This window comes from Mus caroli, unplaced genomic scaffold (genome assembly GCF_978045245.1).
Source record: "Mus caroli unplaced genomic scaffold, Mus_caroli_1 scaffold_11, whole genome shotgun sequence".
In the NCBI taxonomy this organism is placed as follows: domain Eukaryota; kingdom Metazoa; phylum Chordata; class Mammalia; order Rodentia; family Muridae; genus Mus; species Mus caroli.
In genome coordinates, this window is record NW_028227266.1 from 17,066,956 (window position 1) to 17,087,759 (window position 20,804).

Below are 20,804 nucleotides of genomic sequence, written 5' to 3' on the forward strand. Positions count from 1 at the left end.
TCCACCCTGAGATATCTAGTAACAGCAGGACTAGGAAATCCTCTGAAGCCCAACCCAGTCCAGGTAGGGAGAAGGGGAGTCAATGGCAGAAACAGAGACAAAAACAGCCCTCACTCTACTTGTAAGGGGACCCACATGAAGACCAAGCTGCACATTGGCTATGAATGTCTAAGCGGTCTAGGACCAGCTCCAGCATGTTCCCCAGTGGTGCTCCAGGCTATGCAAGCCCCCATGGCAACAGGTTATTTGACTCTGTAGGTCTTCTAGTAGTATCCTTGACCCCTCTAGCTTATTCACTTCTATCTCCAACTCATCCACAAGACACCTGAGCTTCACCTGTTTAACTGTGGATATCTGCATCTAACTCTATCTGCTGATGGATGAAACTGCTCAGGAGACAGTTTTACTAGGTTCCTGTCTTAAATTATAGGAAAATATCACTAATAGTGTCAGGTATTGGCTTTCTCACATGGATGGGTCTCAATTTGGAGAGTTGTTCCCTCAGTCACTGTTCCAGCTTTATCTCTGCTTGTAGGCAAGACAAATATTGGAATGAAGGTTTTGGGGGTGAATTGATATCCTGCTCCATAAACTGGAAGCCCTTAATGGCTACAGGAGGTAGCTACTTCAATCTCTGTATCTCCCTCTAGTAGGAATCTCAGCTAGGGACACCTCCATTGACTTCCTGCATCCTTCCTCATCCTAGGCTTTCAGCTACTCAGAAGAGATGCCCCAATTTTATTCTCTCTCCCAGCCCACTACCCTGCCCTATCTCTCCACACCTAATCATCAGCCCCACTCCCTTCTTCACCCTCTCTCCTACCCAGTCCCCTGATTCTATCCACCTCTGGTGACTATTTAGATTCCCCTTCTGATTGAGATTCATGCATTGTCTATTGGGGCTATCTCACTACCCAATTTCTTTTAGTCCATGTATTGTAACATTGTGATCTTACATTGTATGTCTGATGTCCACTTATAAGTGAATATATAACATATATGTCTTTCTGGCTCTTAATTACCTCACTCAAGAAGATATCCTGAGTTCCATCCATTTTCCTGCAAAATTCATGTTGTTTTACTGGATGTCTGCATGTGAAAGCATACATATAGATCCATATTTATCAACCTGTACAAAACTCAAGATCAAAGGAATCAACACAAAACCTAATACATTAAATCTAATCGAAAAGAAAGTAGAGAATAGCCCTAAATCTATCAGTACAATCTATCAGTACAGGACACAATTTCCTGAACAGAACACTAATTCTTCAGCCTCTAAGATCAATAATTGACGAATGGGACCTCATGAAACTGAAAAGGTTCTTTAAGATAAAGACTGCCAACAGATTGGGAAACTCAAGAAATTAGGCACCAAAAAAACACAAATAATTCAATTGAAAGATAGGGTACAACCAACCAAAGAGTACACATAGGACTCATGGCTCCAGCTGAGGATGGCCTAGTCAGTCATCCATAGGAGAGGCCCTTGGTCCTGAGAAGGCTCTATGCCCCACAGTAGTGTAACGCCGGGATCAGGAAGTGGGAGTGGGTGGGTTGGTGAGCAGGGGAGGGGGAGAAGTTGGGGGTTTTTTAAAGGGGAAACCAGGAAAGTGGATAACATTTGAAATGTAAGTAAAAAAAATATCTAATAAAAAAAGAAAAGTAAATAAAAAAGGAAAAATGTTGTACAGAGCTAAACAGAATTCTCAACAGAGGAATCTAGAATGCCTGAGAAGCCCTTAATGAACTATTCAACATCCTTAGTAATCAGAGAAATGCAAATCAAAAGATCCTTAGATTCCATCTTCCACCTGTCAGAATAGCTGAGACCAAAAACTCAAGTGATCACAGATGTTGGTGAGAATGTGGAGCAAGAGGAACACTCCTCCACTGCTGGTGGAAGTGTAAGCTTGTACAACCACTTTCAAAATCATTTTGGCAGTATCCTCAGCAGAGTGGAAATTGTTCTACCCAAAAGATGCCCCACTATAAGACAAGTACACTTGTTCAACTATGTTCAAAGCAGCTTTGTTCAAAATAATCAGAAACTAGAACAACTTATATGCCAACTGGATAGTAGGTAAAGAAAATATGGTATACTACACAATAGAATACTATCCACATATTAAAAGCAAAGACATGACTAATCTTTATGCAGTCAATTAGGGCAATGCGCTTTCCTCTTAGCAGTGCTTTCATTGTGTCACATAAGACTGGGTATGATATGCATTCATTTTCATTGAATTCTGGATAGTCTTTGATTTCTTTCTTTCTTTATCCCTTGAAACAGTAGTCTTTGAGTAGAGAGATGTCCAGTTTCCATGGGATTGTAGGCTTTCTGTTGTTTCTGTTATTATGAATTCCATCTTAATCCAGGGTGCTCTGGTAAGATTCAGGAGCTTACTTCAATTTTCCTGTATCTGCTGAGACTTGCTTTGTGTCCAAGTATATGGTCAATTTTGAAGAAGGTTCCATGAAGTGCTGAGGATAAAGTATCTTCTTTTCACTTTGCGTGAAATAATAAATGTAGATATCTTAGGTCCATTTGATTCATAACTTCAGTCAGTTTTATGTTTCTATCTGCATGGCCCATCCATTGATGAGAGTGGGAGTTTGAGGACTCCCAATCTTAATATGAGGGGTTTACTATGTGGTTTAAGATCTAGTAATATTTCTTTTATAAATATGGATGGTCTTGCAAAATTATTCAGAACTGAGACATCCTGGAGGATTTTTCCTTTGATGTGTATGAAATGTTCTTCCTGATCACTTTTGAATAATTTTAGTTGAAAGTCTATTTTATTAGATATTACAAGGACTACTCCAGCTTGCTTCTTGTTCCTGTTTGCTTGGGAAACCTTTTTCCAGTCCTTTATTCTGAGGTGCTAACTATCTGTGTTGCTAAGGTATGTTTCTTGTATGCAGCAGAATGATGGATCTTGGTTTTGTATCCATTTTGTTAGACTGTGTCTTTTTTGTTAGAGAATTTAGTCCACTGGCGGTAAGTGATATTAATGACCAATGATTTTTAATTCCTGTTCTAAAAATGTACAAGACTTGATGAATTTGTGTGTCATCATTACACAGAGGCAATGCTAATCTTCTCTGTATCATTTAAATTTTAGCATATGTGTTTCCAAAGTGACTACACTATGAAAATTATTTTAAAAATAAACTATTTAAATGTATTTAGGAAATTTAACAGGAAGTTATAGCCCAAAATTCCGAAGGTATTTGTTTGTTGTAAAGCAAGTGAGTAGATCAACTCATTGATTACAACAACTAAATTTTGTAGGGGTGATTCCAAGTCTACAAAATTGTATTTCTGAAAGGCTCAATATTAAATAATCATCCTGCTCTATTTGGAAGCAGTAAATATTACTCATAGCAGTAAAGAGTTGATATTAATCTGTATTTCTTAAATGTCAAAAATTATCTTAATAAAGTTTGCTTCTCTGACATTAAAGAAGGAACACCAAGAACTTCCCATACTGGGTTCCAGTTAAATAGATTATAAAGAATTCACAGTCATCTATACATTTTAAAAATATTCAGTTAAATACATGGATCAATGATAGTGATCAGCAATAGTCTCTGTAACTTAAAGTCAAAATTGTGTTCTTCTAAAAGTTCTGCACACACAAAACCTTGAACAAGTTTAAACCAGATGAACCCCCTGCACAGAGAATGGGAAAGTGGGCACACAGTCTCATTTTGGAAAAAGAAGCTATCTGTAATTGATAGCTTCTGGGAGAGAAAAAACGTTTAATGAAGTAATGTGTTGACTTGAATATGTTTGGCTCAAGGAGTGGCATTATTACGAGGTGTGGCTTTGTTGGAGTAGGTGTGGCCTCCAGAAAATGTGTCACTTTGGAGCAGGCTTTGAGACCTTCTCCTAGCTGCCTGGAAGCTAGTTTTCTGCTGTCTGCCTTTGGAATTACATGTAGAATTTTCAGCTTCTCCAGCCTCACCTCTTCCTGAATGATGTGATGCTTCCTGCCATGACAATGGACTGAACTTCAGAACTTGTAAGCAGTACCAATTAAATGTTGTCCTCTATAAGAGTTGTTTTGGCCATGATGTCTATTCACAGCAATGGAAACCTTAAATGAGAAAAGTAACACTGAATATATCAGTCACACCCATGTGCTCCAGAATAATTGGTCGATGCAAAAATAACTTTATAATTCTTGTTTTGGTTCAGTTAGGTTTAGTTTTAGTTTTTATCTTTCATTATGATGCTTTTGCTTATTTGTTTGCTTAGTTTTTTCCCAAAGATAGCAATATAAAGTGGAATGGGTAGGCAGGAATCTGGGGGAGTTAGGGGAAGAGAAATAATATAGCCAAAATATATTTTTAATTTTAAAACATAAAAAGATTAAAATGATAAATCATTTTAGGAAGATGATTTACTATGCCGATTTTAAAAGTGAATGAAGGTACTAGAGATATGGCTCAGCAGTTAAGGGCAGATTTTACTTTTGTAAAGAAACGTGTTTTGGTTCCCAACATCCACATGATAGTTCAGAAAAAATCTCTATCTCCAGGTTTAGGTACATGCTTGCAGGCAAAATGCTCACAGATAAAATTAATATATTTAATGGTAATTTAAAATAAGAAAAATATGCCGAAGTGTTTTACATCATTTCCTGTACTTTTTCCACTTACATTTTCCCAACTGAATCATAGTGAGAAACAATGACCCAAAGTAGTCTACATAGTAGATATGGCATGGGGTTACTGGGAACTAAACATAAGTTTAGAGCTGCTTCAAAAATCACGTTATTAACTATAAAAAAGGATTTTGATCAGAAAGGCAAGGAGGTCAAAAAACTTTTAATTAATATTTTTATCCTTTTTAAATTATATTCACATCATTTCTCCCTTCTTATTATTCCCTATAAGCCTTTGCCCATTTTCAATTTCATGCCTACTTTTGCACTACTTCTAGTCATATATTCCTAAATACCTAAGTATAGGAGGTTTCAGCAGCCCTGCACAAAGAACTACAAACAACTAAGGAATACCAGAAGTGGGAGAAATAATCTTCCTCAGAGAAGAACATGCCATTTGATTACCCAATACTCAATGGTCATCTGTGAAGGCATACATACAGGCAGAAATTTTTTGTTAGTTCTCTGAGAACTTTGTAAAATTGTTTTGATCATAGTTCCCCCCCTCCCCGATTCTTCAAAGATCCATTCTTCTTTATCTCTTATCCAAATTGTATCCATTTTCCCCAATCAAGGTAAATTTGTGCTTCCAAAGTATTCTAGGATTCTTCCACTTGAGTATGATACATTTTTTTTTTGAGACAGGGTTTCTCTGTGTAGTCCTGGCTGTCCTGGAACTCACTCTGTAGACCAGGCTGGCCTCTAACTCAGAAATCCGCCTGCCTCTGCCTCCCGAGTGCTGGGATTAAAGGCGTGCGCCACCACGCCCGGCTGTATGATACATTTATTATGGACTATATTCTTAGAGAAAATTGGCCCTCAGTATTCCAATAGCTAAGAATAGCTAATAGTCAATAGCTCCTTAGTTAAGGATTAAACTTCCTGTCCATTTTCTCTATGCTATGATTTGGTATGAATTAGTATTACACAGACTGATACCTGATGTCACAACTGCTGAACTGCTGAGAGGTTATATGTGCAACTATTGCACTATGTCCAGAAGAATATGTATATATATATCATCCACTTCCTCTAAACCTTATATACTTTTGACACTCCCACTTCCACAATGATCCATGAGCATGTGAATGAGGTGATACCATATATGTGTTTCATTTAGGGTTGAACATACTGCAGATTCATATTCCCTGATCTTGGTCTCTGTGATGATCATCATCCACCACAAATAGAAATTTCTCTAATGAGGATTGAGTGATGCCTTAATCATAAAAAAAATAATGATAACTCATCAGAAATTGGTTTAAGACTATATATATTGAGCAGAGTAATAGTAGGTTTACTATTGTAGTAGGCTTACTCCAAAGGCACATTTTTAGTATCTAATTGTCAGTTGTTGGACATTTAGGCTTTATTTTATTCATAGCTATTGTAAACAGATTAGCAATGAACAAATATCTGTGAAGTAGAATGCCCAATAAATATGGCATATGCAAAGAGGTGGGTCATATGGTAGGTTTATGCTTAGCTTTTTGAGAACTCTCCACACTAAATTCCAAACAGGCTGCAACAGTTTGCAATCCTACCAACAACGAATGAATGGTCTTTTTTCAGTGCATTCCCTCCAGCAGTTATTCTGTTGATCTTTACCTCTCTGACTGGGGTAAAATAAAACCTCAAAAGTTGTTTTGATTTGAATTTCTCTAATTGCTAAGGTGAAAGAACATGTTAAGAAATTTTTAGCCATTTGGGGGCTACTTTTCTTCTTCTGGGACCATTTTCTAAGAAAATCATTTGTGATTTTGATTATTTGGTTTTGGGTCAGTATATTTGTAGGGGTATACCATTGTGGATAATAATCTTCAGTCAGATGTGTATCTGGCAAATACTCATTCCCATTCTGTGAGATTCCTTTTCACATGGTTGATTATTTCTTTAGCTGTGTAGCTTTTTGGTTTCAAGAAGTACTATTTGTCAATTGTTCACATTAGTTCTTTGTCAAATGGAGTCCTAGTCAAGAAGTTCTTTCCTATTCCTACATCATGTAGGGCACTGCCTATTCAACTTCATTTTTTCCCATTTAGGTCTTCCATCCTTTTCGAGATAGTTGGTGTGGAAGGTGATAGATACAGATCTATCTTCATCTACATTCTTCTGCATGTAGACATCCAGTTTTCCTAGCACCATTTGTTAAAGTTGCTTTATCTCCAGCATATAACTTTAGGGCCCTTTTCAAACATTATGTGGCTAAAGTTATATATGCTTATGTTTGTGTCCTTGATTTTGTTACATTGTACTTCATGTCTGTTTTTAAGCCAGTACCATACTGTTTTTAGTACAGTAGATCTGTAGTATATCTTAAGATCTGTAATTATAATCCCTCTAGCACTGTTTATTTTTCCTCTCAGTTTTTTGCTTTGTGGTTCATTTTTGTTTTTGTTTTTGTTTTGGCTAGCTTGGGATTTTTAAGGTATAATTTTAATTTTAGGATAGATTTTTTCTATCTCTGCAAAAGAACAGATGGAGATTTTGATTGGGATTGGATGGGATCCATAAATACCTTTTGGTAAAACAAAAATTTTCATAATATTAATTCAACCAATTCAAGAGCATGAGCTATATTCCCACTTCCTAGTGTCTTTCCCTACTTTCAGAAGATTTCATTGTAGAGTTTCATGTCTTCCTTGGTTAGATTCTTCCTACTTAGTTTATTCTCTTTGATATTTTTGTGAAGGGGCTGGCATCTTTTTCTCTGTGTATTTGTTGTTGCTGTATAGAATAGCTATTGATTATTGAAAGTTGAGTCTATTGTCTACCACACTGCTAAATTTGTTTGTTTCTAGATGCTTTATGTTAGAGGTTTTGAGATTTCTAATATGTAATGTCATATTATGTGAAAATAGGAGTAGTTTGATTTATTTTCCTAGTATCTATTTAGTGTTCTTTTTCTTCAGCTATCATTTCAAGCACAATACAGAGCAGTGGGGATAGTTGCAAGTCCTTTCTCATTCCTGACATCAATGGGATTGCTTCATGTTTTTATATATTTAGGATGATGTTGACCATGTGTCATATATAGTTTCCATTAGGTTGAGGAATGTTTCCTCTCGTCCTACATTCTCTAGGGTCTTTATAATGAAAGCATAATAAAGGTTGGATTTTATCACAGCATTTTTCTGCATCTATTGAGATGATAGTATAATTTTTTTTAAATCTATTTATATGATTTGTTGAACATGTGTGTTGAAGATTCCTGCATCCTTTGGATAAAGCCAACTGGATCATGGTGAATAAGCTATTTTCATGTGTGTTGATTTTCTGTTTTAAAGTAATTTATTGAGCATTTTAAAAATCTATATTCACCAGGATTATTGCTCTTTTGCTCTTTAGTTTTCTTCCTTCCTTCCTTCCTTCCTTCCTTCCTTCCTTTCTTTCTTTTTTTTTTTTTTTTTTTTTTTTTTTTTGTATGCCTTTACCTTATGTTGCTTTTGTGATGGTGCTGGATTCATAGAAAAAGTTCAGAAGTGTTTCTTCTTTCTATATTTTAAATATAATTTAAGAAGATTAGGCTCTCTCCTTTAAACATCGGCTAGAAATTGTCAATCCATCTAGCCCTGGACAGTTTTAGCTAGAAATCTTTTTATTACTATTTCAACTTCCTAATTTATGATGAATATGTTTAGTTTGGTTAATTCTTCTGGGCTTAATTTTGGTGATTTGATGAATCTATAAGCTATTCATTTCTTTTTTTCTTACATGTAGGTTAAATTTAAAGTAAATTCATTTAAATTAACTATTTTATTTATTTATATTCCAGTTGTTTCTCCTCCCACTCAGTCTTCCTTCCCATAGTTCTTGATCTCAGTCCTCCTCCCCTTGCCTCCAAGAGTGTGATCCCTCCAACCAGGCCTCCCCCTTCCCTGGCCTCGATTTTCTAGAGGATTAAGGGCATCTTCTTCCATTTAATCCAGACCAGGCAAATCTCTGTTAATGTGCCAGGAGCCTCAGACCTTCCCATGCATGCTCCTGGTTGGTGGCTCATCTCTGAGAGCTCCCTAGGGCCTGGGTTAGCTGAGGCTTCTGGTCTTCCTATGGGGTCACTCTCCCCTTCAGCTTCTTCAATCCTTCCCCTAATTCAAACATCAGTGTTCTTGACTTCAGTCTAGTCGTTGGGTGTAATTATCTCCCTCTGTCTCAGTCGGCTATTGGTAGGGTCTCTCAGAGGACAGCCAAGCCAGGCTCCCATCTATAAGCATGTCATAGTAATAGTGTCAGGCCTTCATGCCACCACCACCCCTGGGATGTATCCCAAGTTGGGCTGGTCAATCGACAGCCTTTCCTTCAACCTCTTCTCTGTTTTTCATCCCTGCAATTCTTTTAGACAGGAAAATTCTGGGTCATAAATTTTGACTGTGCTTGGTAGCTTCATACCTCCACTTGAGACCCTAGCTACTGGAAGTAGACTCTTCAAGTTCCCTCTCCAAATTCTTGGGTAACCAAAGTCATCCCCATTAAGTCCTGAGATTCTCTTACCTCACAGGTATCTGGGAATTCTTAGAGGGTCTCCCTGCCTCCCACTCCAAGAAGCTGCATATTTCCATTCATTCTCCTGTTCTCTGGGTTTCTCTCCTATTCCACTCAAATACCATGTAGTCTTTATCAATATTGCTTTGTAATACAGCTTGAGGACAGGGATTGTGATTCCCCCAGAAGGTTTTCCTACTTAATAAAGAACAGTATTTTGAAGTATTCCCTTGTAACAATTGTGTTCACTATCTAAAAGGACCACAGTAAATTACTATACAAAGCAATACAGTTTAGAGAATTTATGTTTTCATATAGTAGCTACCTATGTCTAAAGAAAAATGTGCTGTTTATTGGGGGTTTTTTTTGCTGTTTATTGTTTTTTTTGCTGCAGTAGTAATGATTTTTTAAAGTGAAAAGATATATTTCCTTCTCTGTGTCATCAAAAAGGAATTTTATTTTATCATAATCCTAAACTTCTAATTCGTCATGTTCTTGGGTTTTTTTTTTTAAGATTTATTTATTTATTATGTGTAAGTACACTGTAGCTGTCTTCAGACACCCCAGAAGAGGGCATCAAATCTCATTATGGATGGTTGTGAGCCACCATGTAGTTAGTGGGATTTGAACTCACCACGTTCAGAAGAGCAGTTGGCACTCTTAACCACTGAGCCATCTCTCCAGCCCATGTTCTTGGTTTTAACAAGCTATTAAGTTTACTTCCTCACTAATATATTTGTATAAATGAAGACTATAACATGGAAACCCATATGTAGAATTGTACATGATTTGACATTGTCATGACACTGAAAATTATGGACCACAAATGAGAACATTTTACTTGTAATAAGTTGGACTTCAAAATAAATGTTTTTTCTTCTTTTTAAATTATTTTTTATTTCTGAGATCATAGTGTAATTATATCCTCCAATAAATTTTCCAATAAATTTTGTTTTCTCCAAAGGTGTCCAAATAATACAGAAGCACAAAATCTACCAGTTGTCTCACAGTTCCATCTCATGAGCCTCTCAGAGAATGCAGAACTACAGCCTTTCCTATTTCTGCTGTTTTTATCCTTCTACATGGTCACAGTGATTGGAAACCTGCTCATCATTCTGGCCGTGTGCTCTGACTTCCACCTCCATACCCCCATGTATTTCTTTCTCTCTAATCTTTCCTGGTCTGACATTTGTTTGATCTCCACTACAGTTCCAAGGATGATTTGGGATATTAGAACTCAAAGCAGAGTCATCTCCTATGTGAGCTGCCTAACACAGATGTCCATGTTTATACTTTTTGCATGTATGGATAGTATGCTTCTGACTGTAATGGCCTATGATAGGTTTGTAGCCATCTGTCACCCCCTGCATTACAAAATCATTATGAATCCTAACCTCTGTGCATTCTTACTTTTAGCATCTGTTTTGGCCAGTCTTGTGGACTCTCAGGTGCACAATTTGATTGTGCTACAATTTACATACTTCAGTGGCATGGAAATCTCTAACTTTTATTGTGATCCTTCCCAACTTCTTAATCTTAACTGTTCTGAAATGTTCACCAAAAACGTAGTTATACATTTTATTGGTGTCTTTTTTGGTTTATTTTCAACCACAGGAATTATTTTCTCATACTATAAAATTATTTCTTCCATCCTGAGAATTCCATCAAAAGATGGAAAGTATAAAGCCTTTTCTACCTGTGGGTCTCACCTGTCAGTTGTTTGCTTATTTTATGGAACAGCTACTGCAGTATACATTGGTTCAACCTCATCAAATTCTCCTGAAAACTGTGCAGTTGCTTCACTAATGTACACAGTGGTCATACCTATGCTTAATCCCTTCATCTACAGCCTGAGGAACAGGGACATTAAAATTGCCCTACGGAAGCTGCAGAGAAGAGCCATATAATTCCATAAAGCTTTCCATCATTTTTGAAGTTTGAGTTCTTAACCGAACTATCTATCCATAAAAATATAATCTCTGGTGTTGTGGCTTTCATTCTACTACACTAATACCTTAATGCATATTCCTTTAGTTTGTCTTTAATTAAATTGAATGAGAATACCTACCAATGAATTAATAGATAACATTCGAGTTCACCATCCATTAGATAAATCAATACTCCATTTCATCTTAACCACATTGTCAGTGATTAAAGAAACAAATAAAAATGAACTATAATAAAGATACAGAAAAAAGAGAACATTTATATATCTCTATGGGAATGTAAACAACTCCTGTTACTATTGAAGTCATATGGACCTTCCTCAAGAAAACTAAAAGTTGCCCCTCCATCCCCCGCTGCTGGGGCCTCAATATTGCCACTCTCTCCAAATGAGCCCTGCGTAGCAGCAGGACCAGGATAGAGACTGACTTCAGTCATTGGACTTAGAACACTGCAACACCTTCTCTTGTGTATGTGACACATTCGTATATCAGTTGTTTATGGCTAGAGTGGGGAGCAAAATCCCAAACCAGAGAAATCTATAACATCTCTGGCTTCTTCAGAACCAAGCACATAAATGGTATACAGACACATATATAATAAACACATATAATAAAATAAGAATTAAAAAACAAACAAACAAATAAATAAATAATAAATAAGTACAGAGAGGAAGTTCGACTCTCAGGTGCTCTAACATTCCCAGAACCACAGTTTGAACCTACACCTGGAGCAAACTTGGGGCACTAGCTCTGTACCCATTCCTACGACACACAGAGGGAGCCAAAATCCCAGGAGCCCTGAAATACCCAGGATCACAGGAGAGGCCACACCATCTGCCCCAACACCAAGAGTAACTGGTTCTCCCAGAATCCAGGAATGCAGAAACCCCCACCCATCCAGTGGCATGGGTTCCTTCCACTCTCAACCTACACTCGGAGCAAACATGGGGTGCTGGCTCTGTACCCACTCTTACAATCTCCAGAGGGACCCCGAGTTCCAGGTGCTCTGAAATGCACAGGTTCAGAGGAAAAAGCACACCATCTGCCCCAACACCAAGAGTAACTGGTTCCCCCAGAATCCAGGGATGCAGAAACCTCCACCCAGCCAGCAGCATGGGTTCCTTCCAGTCTCAACCTACACTTGGAGCAAACATGGGATTCTGGCTCTGTACCCACTCTTACAATCTCCAGAGGGACCCCAACTCCCAGGAACTCTGAAATGCACAGGTTCAGAGGATCACAGGATAACAAGATTACAGAATCACAGAGAATGCTCCAAGACCAGGAGATCTGTCACACCTAGGAGCTCTGACACACTGAAGATCACATGTAAGGCTACAACATCTTTCACATCATCCACAAAAACTGTGAACCCCACAGAAACCAGGGAAACACAACCCCCCACCCAGCCAGAGACACAGGTTCCTTTCAGCTTGCACCAGTGCCCAGAGCAAAACCAGGGCTCTGACTCCCCACCCACCCCTGCAACAACCAGAGAAAGCTTGGCTTCCAGGAGCTCTGACACAACAGGATCTCAGGGGCATAGTCACACTAGGAGTTCAGGATCCCAGAGTTAGCTTGACTCCAAGGAGCTCTGAAACGCCCAGGATCTCAGGATCACAGGATCCTAGAATCACAGGATCACAGACAGCTAGACTCTGAGGAGTTCTGAAACAACCAGGATGACAGGAAGGACATGCTCCAGTTAGAGATAGCAAGGGCAAGTGGCACTATAGATAGCCAGATGACGAGAGGCAAGTTCAAGAATATAAGCAACAGAAACCAAGGCTATGTGGCATCATGAGAACCCAGTACTCCCACCATAGCAAGTCCTGGATACCCCATTACACCAGAAAAGCAAGATTCAGATTTAAAATCACTTCTCATAATGATAAGAGAAGACTTTTAAGAAGGACATAAATAAATCCCTTAAAGAAATGCAGGAGAACACAGGTAAAAAGGTAGAAGCCCTTAAAGAGGAAACACAAAAATCCCTTAAAGAATTACAGGAAAGCACAACCAAACAGATGAAGGAATTGAACAAAACCATCCAGGATACAAAAAAAAAAATGGAAATAAAAACAATAAAGAAATCACAAAGGGAGATAACCCTGGAGATAAAAAACCTAGGGAAGAGATTAGGAGTCATAGATGCGAGAATCACCAACAGAATAAGAGAGATGGAAGAGAGAATCTCAGGTGCAGAAGATACCATAGAAAACATTGACACAACACTCAAAGAAAATGCAAAATGTAAAAAGCTCCTAATCCCAAAAAATCCAGGAAATCCAGGGTACAATGAGAAGACCAAACCTAAGGATAATAGGTATAGAAGAGAGTGAAGTTTCCAACTTAAAGAGCCAGTAAATATCTTTAATAAAATTATGGAAGAAAACTTCCCTAACCTAAAGAAAGATGCTCATGAACATAAAAGAAATGGACAATTTTCTAGACAGATACCAGGTACCAAAGTTAAATCAGGATCAGATTAACCATCTAAACAGTCCCATAAATCCTAAAGAAATAAAAGTAGCCATTAAAACTTTCCCAATCAAATAAGCTCAGGACCAGAATTCTATCAGATCTTCAAAGACCTAATACCAATATTTTTCAAACTATCCCACAAAATAGAAACAGAAGCAGCACTACCCAATTCATTCTATGAAGCCACAATTATGCTTATACATAAACCACACAAAGACCCAATGAAGAAATGGGACTTCAGACCAGTTTCCCTAATGAATATCAATGCAAAAGTACTCAATAAAATTCTCACAAACTGAATCCATGTCAGAAGATGGAAAGATCTTCTATGTTCATCATGCATTGGTAGGATTAACATAGAAAAATGGCCATCTTACCAAAAATTACATATTCAATGAAATCCCCATCTAAATTTCAACTCAATTATTTACAGAGATAAAAAGAGCAATTCTCAGCTTCATACGGAATAAGAAAAAACCCAGGATAGCAAAAAATAATTCTCAACAATAACAGAACTTCTGGGAGGAATCACCATCCATGACCTCAAGCTCTACTATAGAACAATAGTGACAAAAACCTCATAGTGTTGGTACAGAGACAGGCAGGTAGATCAATGGAATAGAACTGATGACCCAGAAATAAACCTATATAGGCATGGTCACTTGATCTTTGATGAAGAATCCAAAACCATATAGTGAAAAAAGAAAGCATCTTCCACAGATAGTACTGGTCTTACTGGTGATCTGAATGTAGAAGAATGCAAACTGATCCATTTTTATCTCCTTGTACAAAGCTTAAGTTCAAGTCAATCAAGGACCTCCACATAAAATTAAATCTATTAGTAGCAAGAGAGAGAAACAGCCTTGAACTTATCAGCACATGGGAAATTTTCCTGAACAGAATACCAGTTGTTCAGGCTCTAAGATCAACTGGGACAAATTGGACCTCATGAAACTGAAAATCTTCTGTAAGGTAAAGGACATTTTCAATAGGACAAAATGGCAACCTACCACTGGGAAAAGATCTTTACCAACCCTCCATCTGAAAGAGAGCTAGTATCCAAAATACATAAAGGACTCAAGAAGTTAGACTCCAGAAATCCAAGTGACCAAATTAAAAAATGGGGTCCTATAAGGAAAGGTTCTAATGCTAAGGTCCAATTCACCAATTGGCTCTTGATCTGTCAGTAAAGAAAGCCTTGTGCCAGTTGCTGGGTGGAAGGTACAGGAGGGACTTCTGGGTCCCTGGAAGCAGACAGGGAGATGCAGGGAGGGGTAGGGAGTTTCCCGTGCTTTGGAGAGAGGAGAACCAGGCCACCATGTGAAGTCTTGGGAGGAGCTGGGGCCTATGACCACTACAACAAGTGGGTGGTCAGGGATGTGGCAAGGGCTGTATGGGATTAGCCACTGAATATTGGGGTAAGTGGGAAAGATGGAGATAACAAATTGGTAAGGGCAAACTTTTCCAGGAGGGAGATAGTAGCACCCAGCGATTTTTTGAAGAGGGCAAGTTGAAATTGAACAACTGTGTGTCTGTGTCTCTTATTCGAGGTTTCAAGGGAAGTCAGGTAGGGAGCTGATAGTGCAGTCACTTCCTGGAGCCGAAGGTGGGTAGAGCAAAAATCAACTACAGGGTACAGAGCTAAACAAAGAATTCTCAACTGAGTAATCTGAAATGGCCCAAAAGCAACTAAAGAAATGTTCAACATCAGGGAAATGCAAATCAAAATGATCCTGATATTCCACCTTACACCAATCATAAGGGCTAAGATCAAAAACACTTGCTGGCAAGGATGTGGAGAAAAAGCAACACTCCTCCATTGTTGGTGGAATTACAAGCTAGTACAACCACTTTGGAAATCATCTAGTAGTTCCTCAGAAAATTGAAAATAGTTCCACCTGATGACCAGCTATACCACTACTAGGCATATATCCAAAAGATGCTCCAATATGTAACAAGGACACTGCTCCACTATGTTCATAGCAGCCTTATTTATAATAGTAAGAAGCTGAAAAGAGCCCAGATGTCCCTCAACAAAGGAATGGACACAGAAAATCTGGTACATTTACACAATGGAGTACTACTCAGCTATTAAAAACAATGAATTTATGAAATTCTTAGGCAAATGGATGAATCTGGAGGATATCATCCTGAGTGGGGTAACCCAATCACAAAAGAACGCACATGGTATGCACTCACTGATAATAATATACTGGATATTAGTCCAGAAGCTCGGAATACCCAAGATACAATTCACAAACCACATGAAACTCAAGAAGGAAGACCAAAGTGTGGATACTTCAAACCTTCTTAGAAGGAGGAACAAAACAACCATGGAAGGAGTTACAGAGATAGAGTGTGGAGCAGAGATTGAAGAAATGACTATACAGAGACTGACCCACCTGGGGATCCATCCCATATACAATCACCAAACCCAGACACTGTTGTAGATGCCAACAAGTGCTTACTGACAGGAGCCTTATATAGCTCTCTCCTGTGAGGCTCTACCAGTGCCTGACAAATACAGAAGTGGATCCATTGGACTGACCATAGGGTCCCTAATGAAGGATCTAGAAAAAGGACCTAAGGAGCTTAATGGGTTTGCAACCCCATAGGAGGAACAACAATATGAACTAACCAGTAACCCTAGAGCTCCCAGGGACTAGACCACCAAGCAAAGAGTACCCATGGTGGAACTCATGGCTCCAGCTGCATATGTAGCAGAGGATGGCCTAGTCAGTCATCAATGGGAGGAGAGGCTCTTGGTCCTGTGAAGGTTCTATGCCCCAGTGTAGGGAAATGCCAGGGCCAGGACGAGGGAGTGTGTGGGTTGGTGAGCAGGGGTAGAGGGGAGAGGGAGGATGTTTTTCAGAGGGGAAACCAGGAAAGGGGATAACATTTGAAATGTAAATAAAGAAAATATCCAATAAAAAAAATGATAGCTAGAAGCTAGAAACAACCCAAATGTCCCTCAGTGGATGAATGGATACAGAAAATATGGTACATTTACATAATGGAATACTGCTCAGCAATTAAAAACAATGACTTCACAAATTTTGCAGGCAAAGAGATGGAACTAGAAAATATCATCCTGAGAGTGGTAACCCAAACCCAAAAAGACACACATGGTATATACTCACTGATGAGTGGATACTAGGCCAGAAGCTCAGAATACCCATGGTACAACTCACAGGCAATATGAAGCTTTACAAGAAAGAAGGACAAAATGTGGATGCTTCAATCCCACTTAGAAGGGGGAACAAAATAATCACAGGAGGTAAAGTGAGGAAGGGACCTGGGCGGGGGAGGGGCAGGGGATGGGAAAATGGGTGGGGAGAAGTATCAGGTAGTGGAAGAGACTAGAGAGAAGTCCAGAGGGCCAGGATAATGAACAGAATTATGTAGCAGTGGGGCATGGTGAATGGGAGTGGAGCTACTAGGAACTCCCAGACATCAGGGATATGAAAGGCTCCCAGGACCCAATAGGGAATACCCAACAGCAGGGAGATAGAACCTGAAGAAGTCACCTCTAGTAGATAGGCATGACCTCCAGTTGAGGGATTGGGCCACCCACCCACTCAATATTTTTAACCCAGAATTGTTCCTGTCTAAAGAAAATACAGGGACAAAACACAGAACAGAGACTGAAGGAGAGAGAGGCAATCCAGAAACCGCACCACCTTGGGATTCATTCCATCTGTGGACACCAAACCAGGACACTATTTCTGATGCCAAGAAATATTTAGCAGACTTGAGCCTAGTACCACTGTCCTCTGAGAGGCTTTGCCAGCACCTAAAACAGATGGAGATACTCACAACCAAACATTGGACTGAGCCCGGGGATGACAATAGAAGAGTTAGGGGAAGTATTGAAGGAGCTGAAGGTGATTGCAACCCTATAGGAAGACCAACAGTATCAACTAACTAAATCCCCCAAGAGTTTCCAGGGACTAAACCACCAACCAAAGTTGGGGGAGGGGGGGTTGGCTCTCACCTCATATGTAGTAGAGGATTGCCTTAGCTGGCAGCAATGGGAGGGGAGAGCTTGGCCCTGTGGAGGCTTGTTGTCCCAGTGAAGTTGGATGTTTCAGGGGTGAGGCAGGAGTCAGGGGGAGTACCCTTTTCTTAGGGGAAAAGGGAATGGGGGGATTGGATGGGGAATTTGTGGAGTGCAAACTGGGAATGCAGACAACATTTAAAATATAAACAAATAAGATAATCATAAAAAAGATTTACTAACCAAAGAAAGTCAGTTTTCTTCAGGTTGTACTACAAAATGAAGGTAAATCCAGCCATGGTCACTCGAAATTTATAAAAATTAATAGAGTTAAGGAGTTGGAGAGATGCCCCAGTGGTTAAAAAGCACTGGTTTCTCTTCCAGAAGAGCTGGGTTTGATTCCCAACACCCACATAATAGCTTACAACTCTTTAAAACTCCTGTTACAGGGGATTCAATGCCTTCTTCTTACCTATATGGTGCCAGGCATACATGTGGAATACAAACATATATGCAGTTAAAATTCCAAATGTATAAAATATAATAATAATTTTAATTAAAATAAATTCTAAAATTAATATAGATACATAAATAATTTTGAAAGCAAGAAGACAAGACTATATTTTCCACTGGCAGGAGTCATACAGGGAAGGCTATGGAAGCAAGTGAGCTTTCTGGAGATGCTCCACTGTTTTTTACATGGCAGTGATGAGTATTCTCTGAAGAGGCAAGGATCCAGTCGCATCCCAGTGTTGCTTCTTGTCTGCTGATATGCCATACCATGTTGTATACATCATTTATCTGGCATGGCATAGAAGAACTCTCATTGCCTATAGTTCCTTGGAACCTTATTTTTAATAACAGTTTTGAAAAATCTACTTTTTAAATTTTTTATTTTATTAGATATTTTCTTTATTTACATTTCAAATGTTATTCCCCTTCCTGGTCAACCTCCAAAGTCCTCCTCCCCTCATCCCCTCCCACCTCCACATGCTCACCAACCCACCCACTCCCACTTCCTGGCCCTGGCATTCCCCTACACTGGAGCATAGAGCCTTCACAGGACCAAGGAACTCTCCTCCCATTGATGACCAACTAGGTAAAATCTACTTTTAATAACAGTATTTAAAATTTTTAGCCTGCCTTCTATCCCATCACCCACCAGAGGTAATAAAAAAGAAAGGTTATTAGGATATGGGGGAAGTGGATATGTTTAGAAATTTTTCTTTGGAGCAAATCCAATCTATATTGTCAGAAAATCAGCAATTCACTGGAATCTGTAGCAGCAGCTCAATCCACCTGCAAACTCGGCCTTAATGTATCAACAGTCCAGTAGTGTTCGGACAGCAAAGAAGTCATCACTGGTGGCATGACCTAGCAGAAACAGGCAGGCCTCCCCCAAAATAAGATGAGTCAGCAAGAGTGCCCAAGACCATCAGGGATGCCAGGAGAAGTTCTTTGACATGCCTAACTCAGTGAAGTGAAGATCAGCAAAGATGAAGAAGTGAGACTAACAAGCAAAATGAGACCACTGTCACTGTTGAATCCTGTTTATACTCCCTCCAAATATCATGTGCCCTCCATGGGTCTTGCCTCACAATGTGCGTCTATCTTCATAAGACTCCACATGAGTCTGAATCAGTTACATTTCTCTGTCAATAGAGCCCAGTCTGTAGAAGCAGCAAGAAGTTGCCAGAACACCACCACAAGTTTTTGGTGCATTTCTTTCTATAGAGTCACACAAACAGCTTAGCAATGTAATATAAGGTGAAACAATACATGTGTGTTGTTAGAGAAGAATCCTTCATCACATGTCCTTTCACATGCTTGCTTTAGCAAAATTTCCTTTCATCTATGTGTTTCAGGAAAACACACCTTCACATGTCTACCCCAGCAAAACACCACCTGGCACAATTGACTTTCCAAAGAAACTGCAAGTTTCGACTTCAACCATGTAATCAATTATCATGCTGTAAAGATTTTACCTGTTTTTATTATAATTGTTTTATGGCTATGGTGTAATGTTTCTTCTTTTTTTTTTCCCACTGTTTTTTTTTTATTACGTATTTTCCTCAATTACATTTCCAATGCTATCCCAAAAGTCCCCCATACCGCCCCCCACTTCCCTACCCTCCCATTCCCATTCTTTTGGCCCTGGCATTCCCCTATATTGGGGCATATAAAGTTTGCAAGTCCAATGGGCCTCTCTTGTGAGACTATGCAGGGGCCTAGCAAACACAGGAGTGGATGCTCACAGTCAGCTATTGGATGTATCACAGGGCTCCCAATGGAGAAGCTAGAGAAAGTACCCAAGGAGCTAAAGGGATCTGCAACCCTATAGTTGGAACAACATGATGAACTAACCAGTACCCCGGAGCTCTTGTCTCTAGCTGCATATGTATCGAAAGATGGCCTAGTCGGCCATCACTGGTAATGTTTCTTCTTATGCAGAAAGCTTTGTCCTAGAAAATATAAACAAGACTAAGGGAAGAAATAAAATTGTTGAGGGAGCCAGCTACTTGGAACTCCTGTCCAGCCAACAAATATATATAGGCAAGTATGTGCTTCGAGTGTCTCTCCATCAACAAACTGTATCTCTCTCTCTCTCTCTCTCTCTCTCTCTCTCTCTCTCTCTCTCTCTCTCTCTCTCTCTCTCTCTCTCTCTCTTCCTTCCTCCCTCCCTCTCTCTCTCCCCTCTCTCTCTTTATATATGTATATGTATGCATATGCATATGTTTGTATGAATATATGTATGCATATATGCATGCATTATATATACATATATATGTATATATGTGTGAGTGTGTGTGTTTGTGTGTGTGTGTGTGTGTGTGTGTGTGTGTGTGTGTGTGTGTGTGTGAAATTGTTGGAGCTTGCTTGTTGGAACTTGCTTAGTGGAGCCCCTTTCTGTTTCATCCAGTGTATGTGTGTACATGCCTGACTTTCTCCTTTTCTTTTCCTTCTTCTCCAGCTCACAAAGAGTTAATGCATTCTGAGCTCTGACTGACCATTTCATTTTTCTATTAGATGTGTTTTAGCTTCAATATTTCTCCAATAAAGGTCCATGCTGAATGGTTTATTCCTTAAAATAGGACTTTGAAGATAATGGAGGAGGCTTAGTAGGAGGTCCTCATATCATTAAGGGAATTCCATCAAAGTGAGATACCCATCTCTTCATTTTCTCCTGATTGGCTTGGTACTGCCATAATGTACTTCCTC

The 20,804-nt window shown here is 39.1% G+C and overlaps 1 protein-coding gene and 1 non-coding gene across 2 annotated transcripts; one reads left to right on the forward strand and one right to left on the reverse strand.

Moving 5' to 3' along the window:
* Window positions 1-3,045: 3,045 nt before the first annotated feature.
* On the reverse strand, window positions 3,046-3,154 carry LOC115032111 (U6 spliceosomal RNA). Its single transcript, XR_003837738.1, has one exon. It is a non-coding gene; the product is annotated as a U6 spliceosomal RNA (small nuclear RNA).
* Window positions 3,155-10,177: 7,023 nt separating this feature from the next.
* Window positions 10,178-11,065, forward strand: LOC110302491 (olfactory receptor 7E24-like). The gene has a single exon (XM_021173284.2). It carries the CDS (start codon window positions 10,178-10,180, stop codon window positions 11,063-11,065), a length of 888 nt encoding a protein of 295 aa, XP_021028943.2.
* The last annotated feature ends 9,739 nt before the right edge of the window (window positions 11,066-20,804 follow it).

Bases quoted from the DNA above. Each gene is read 5' to 3' on its own strand.
- LOC110302491 (XM_021173284.2), top strand. From the start codon at position 10,178: ATGAGCCTCTCAGAGAATGCAGAACTACAGCCTTTCCTATTTCTGCTG.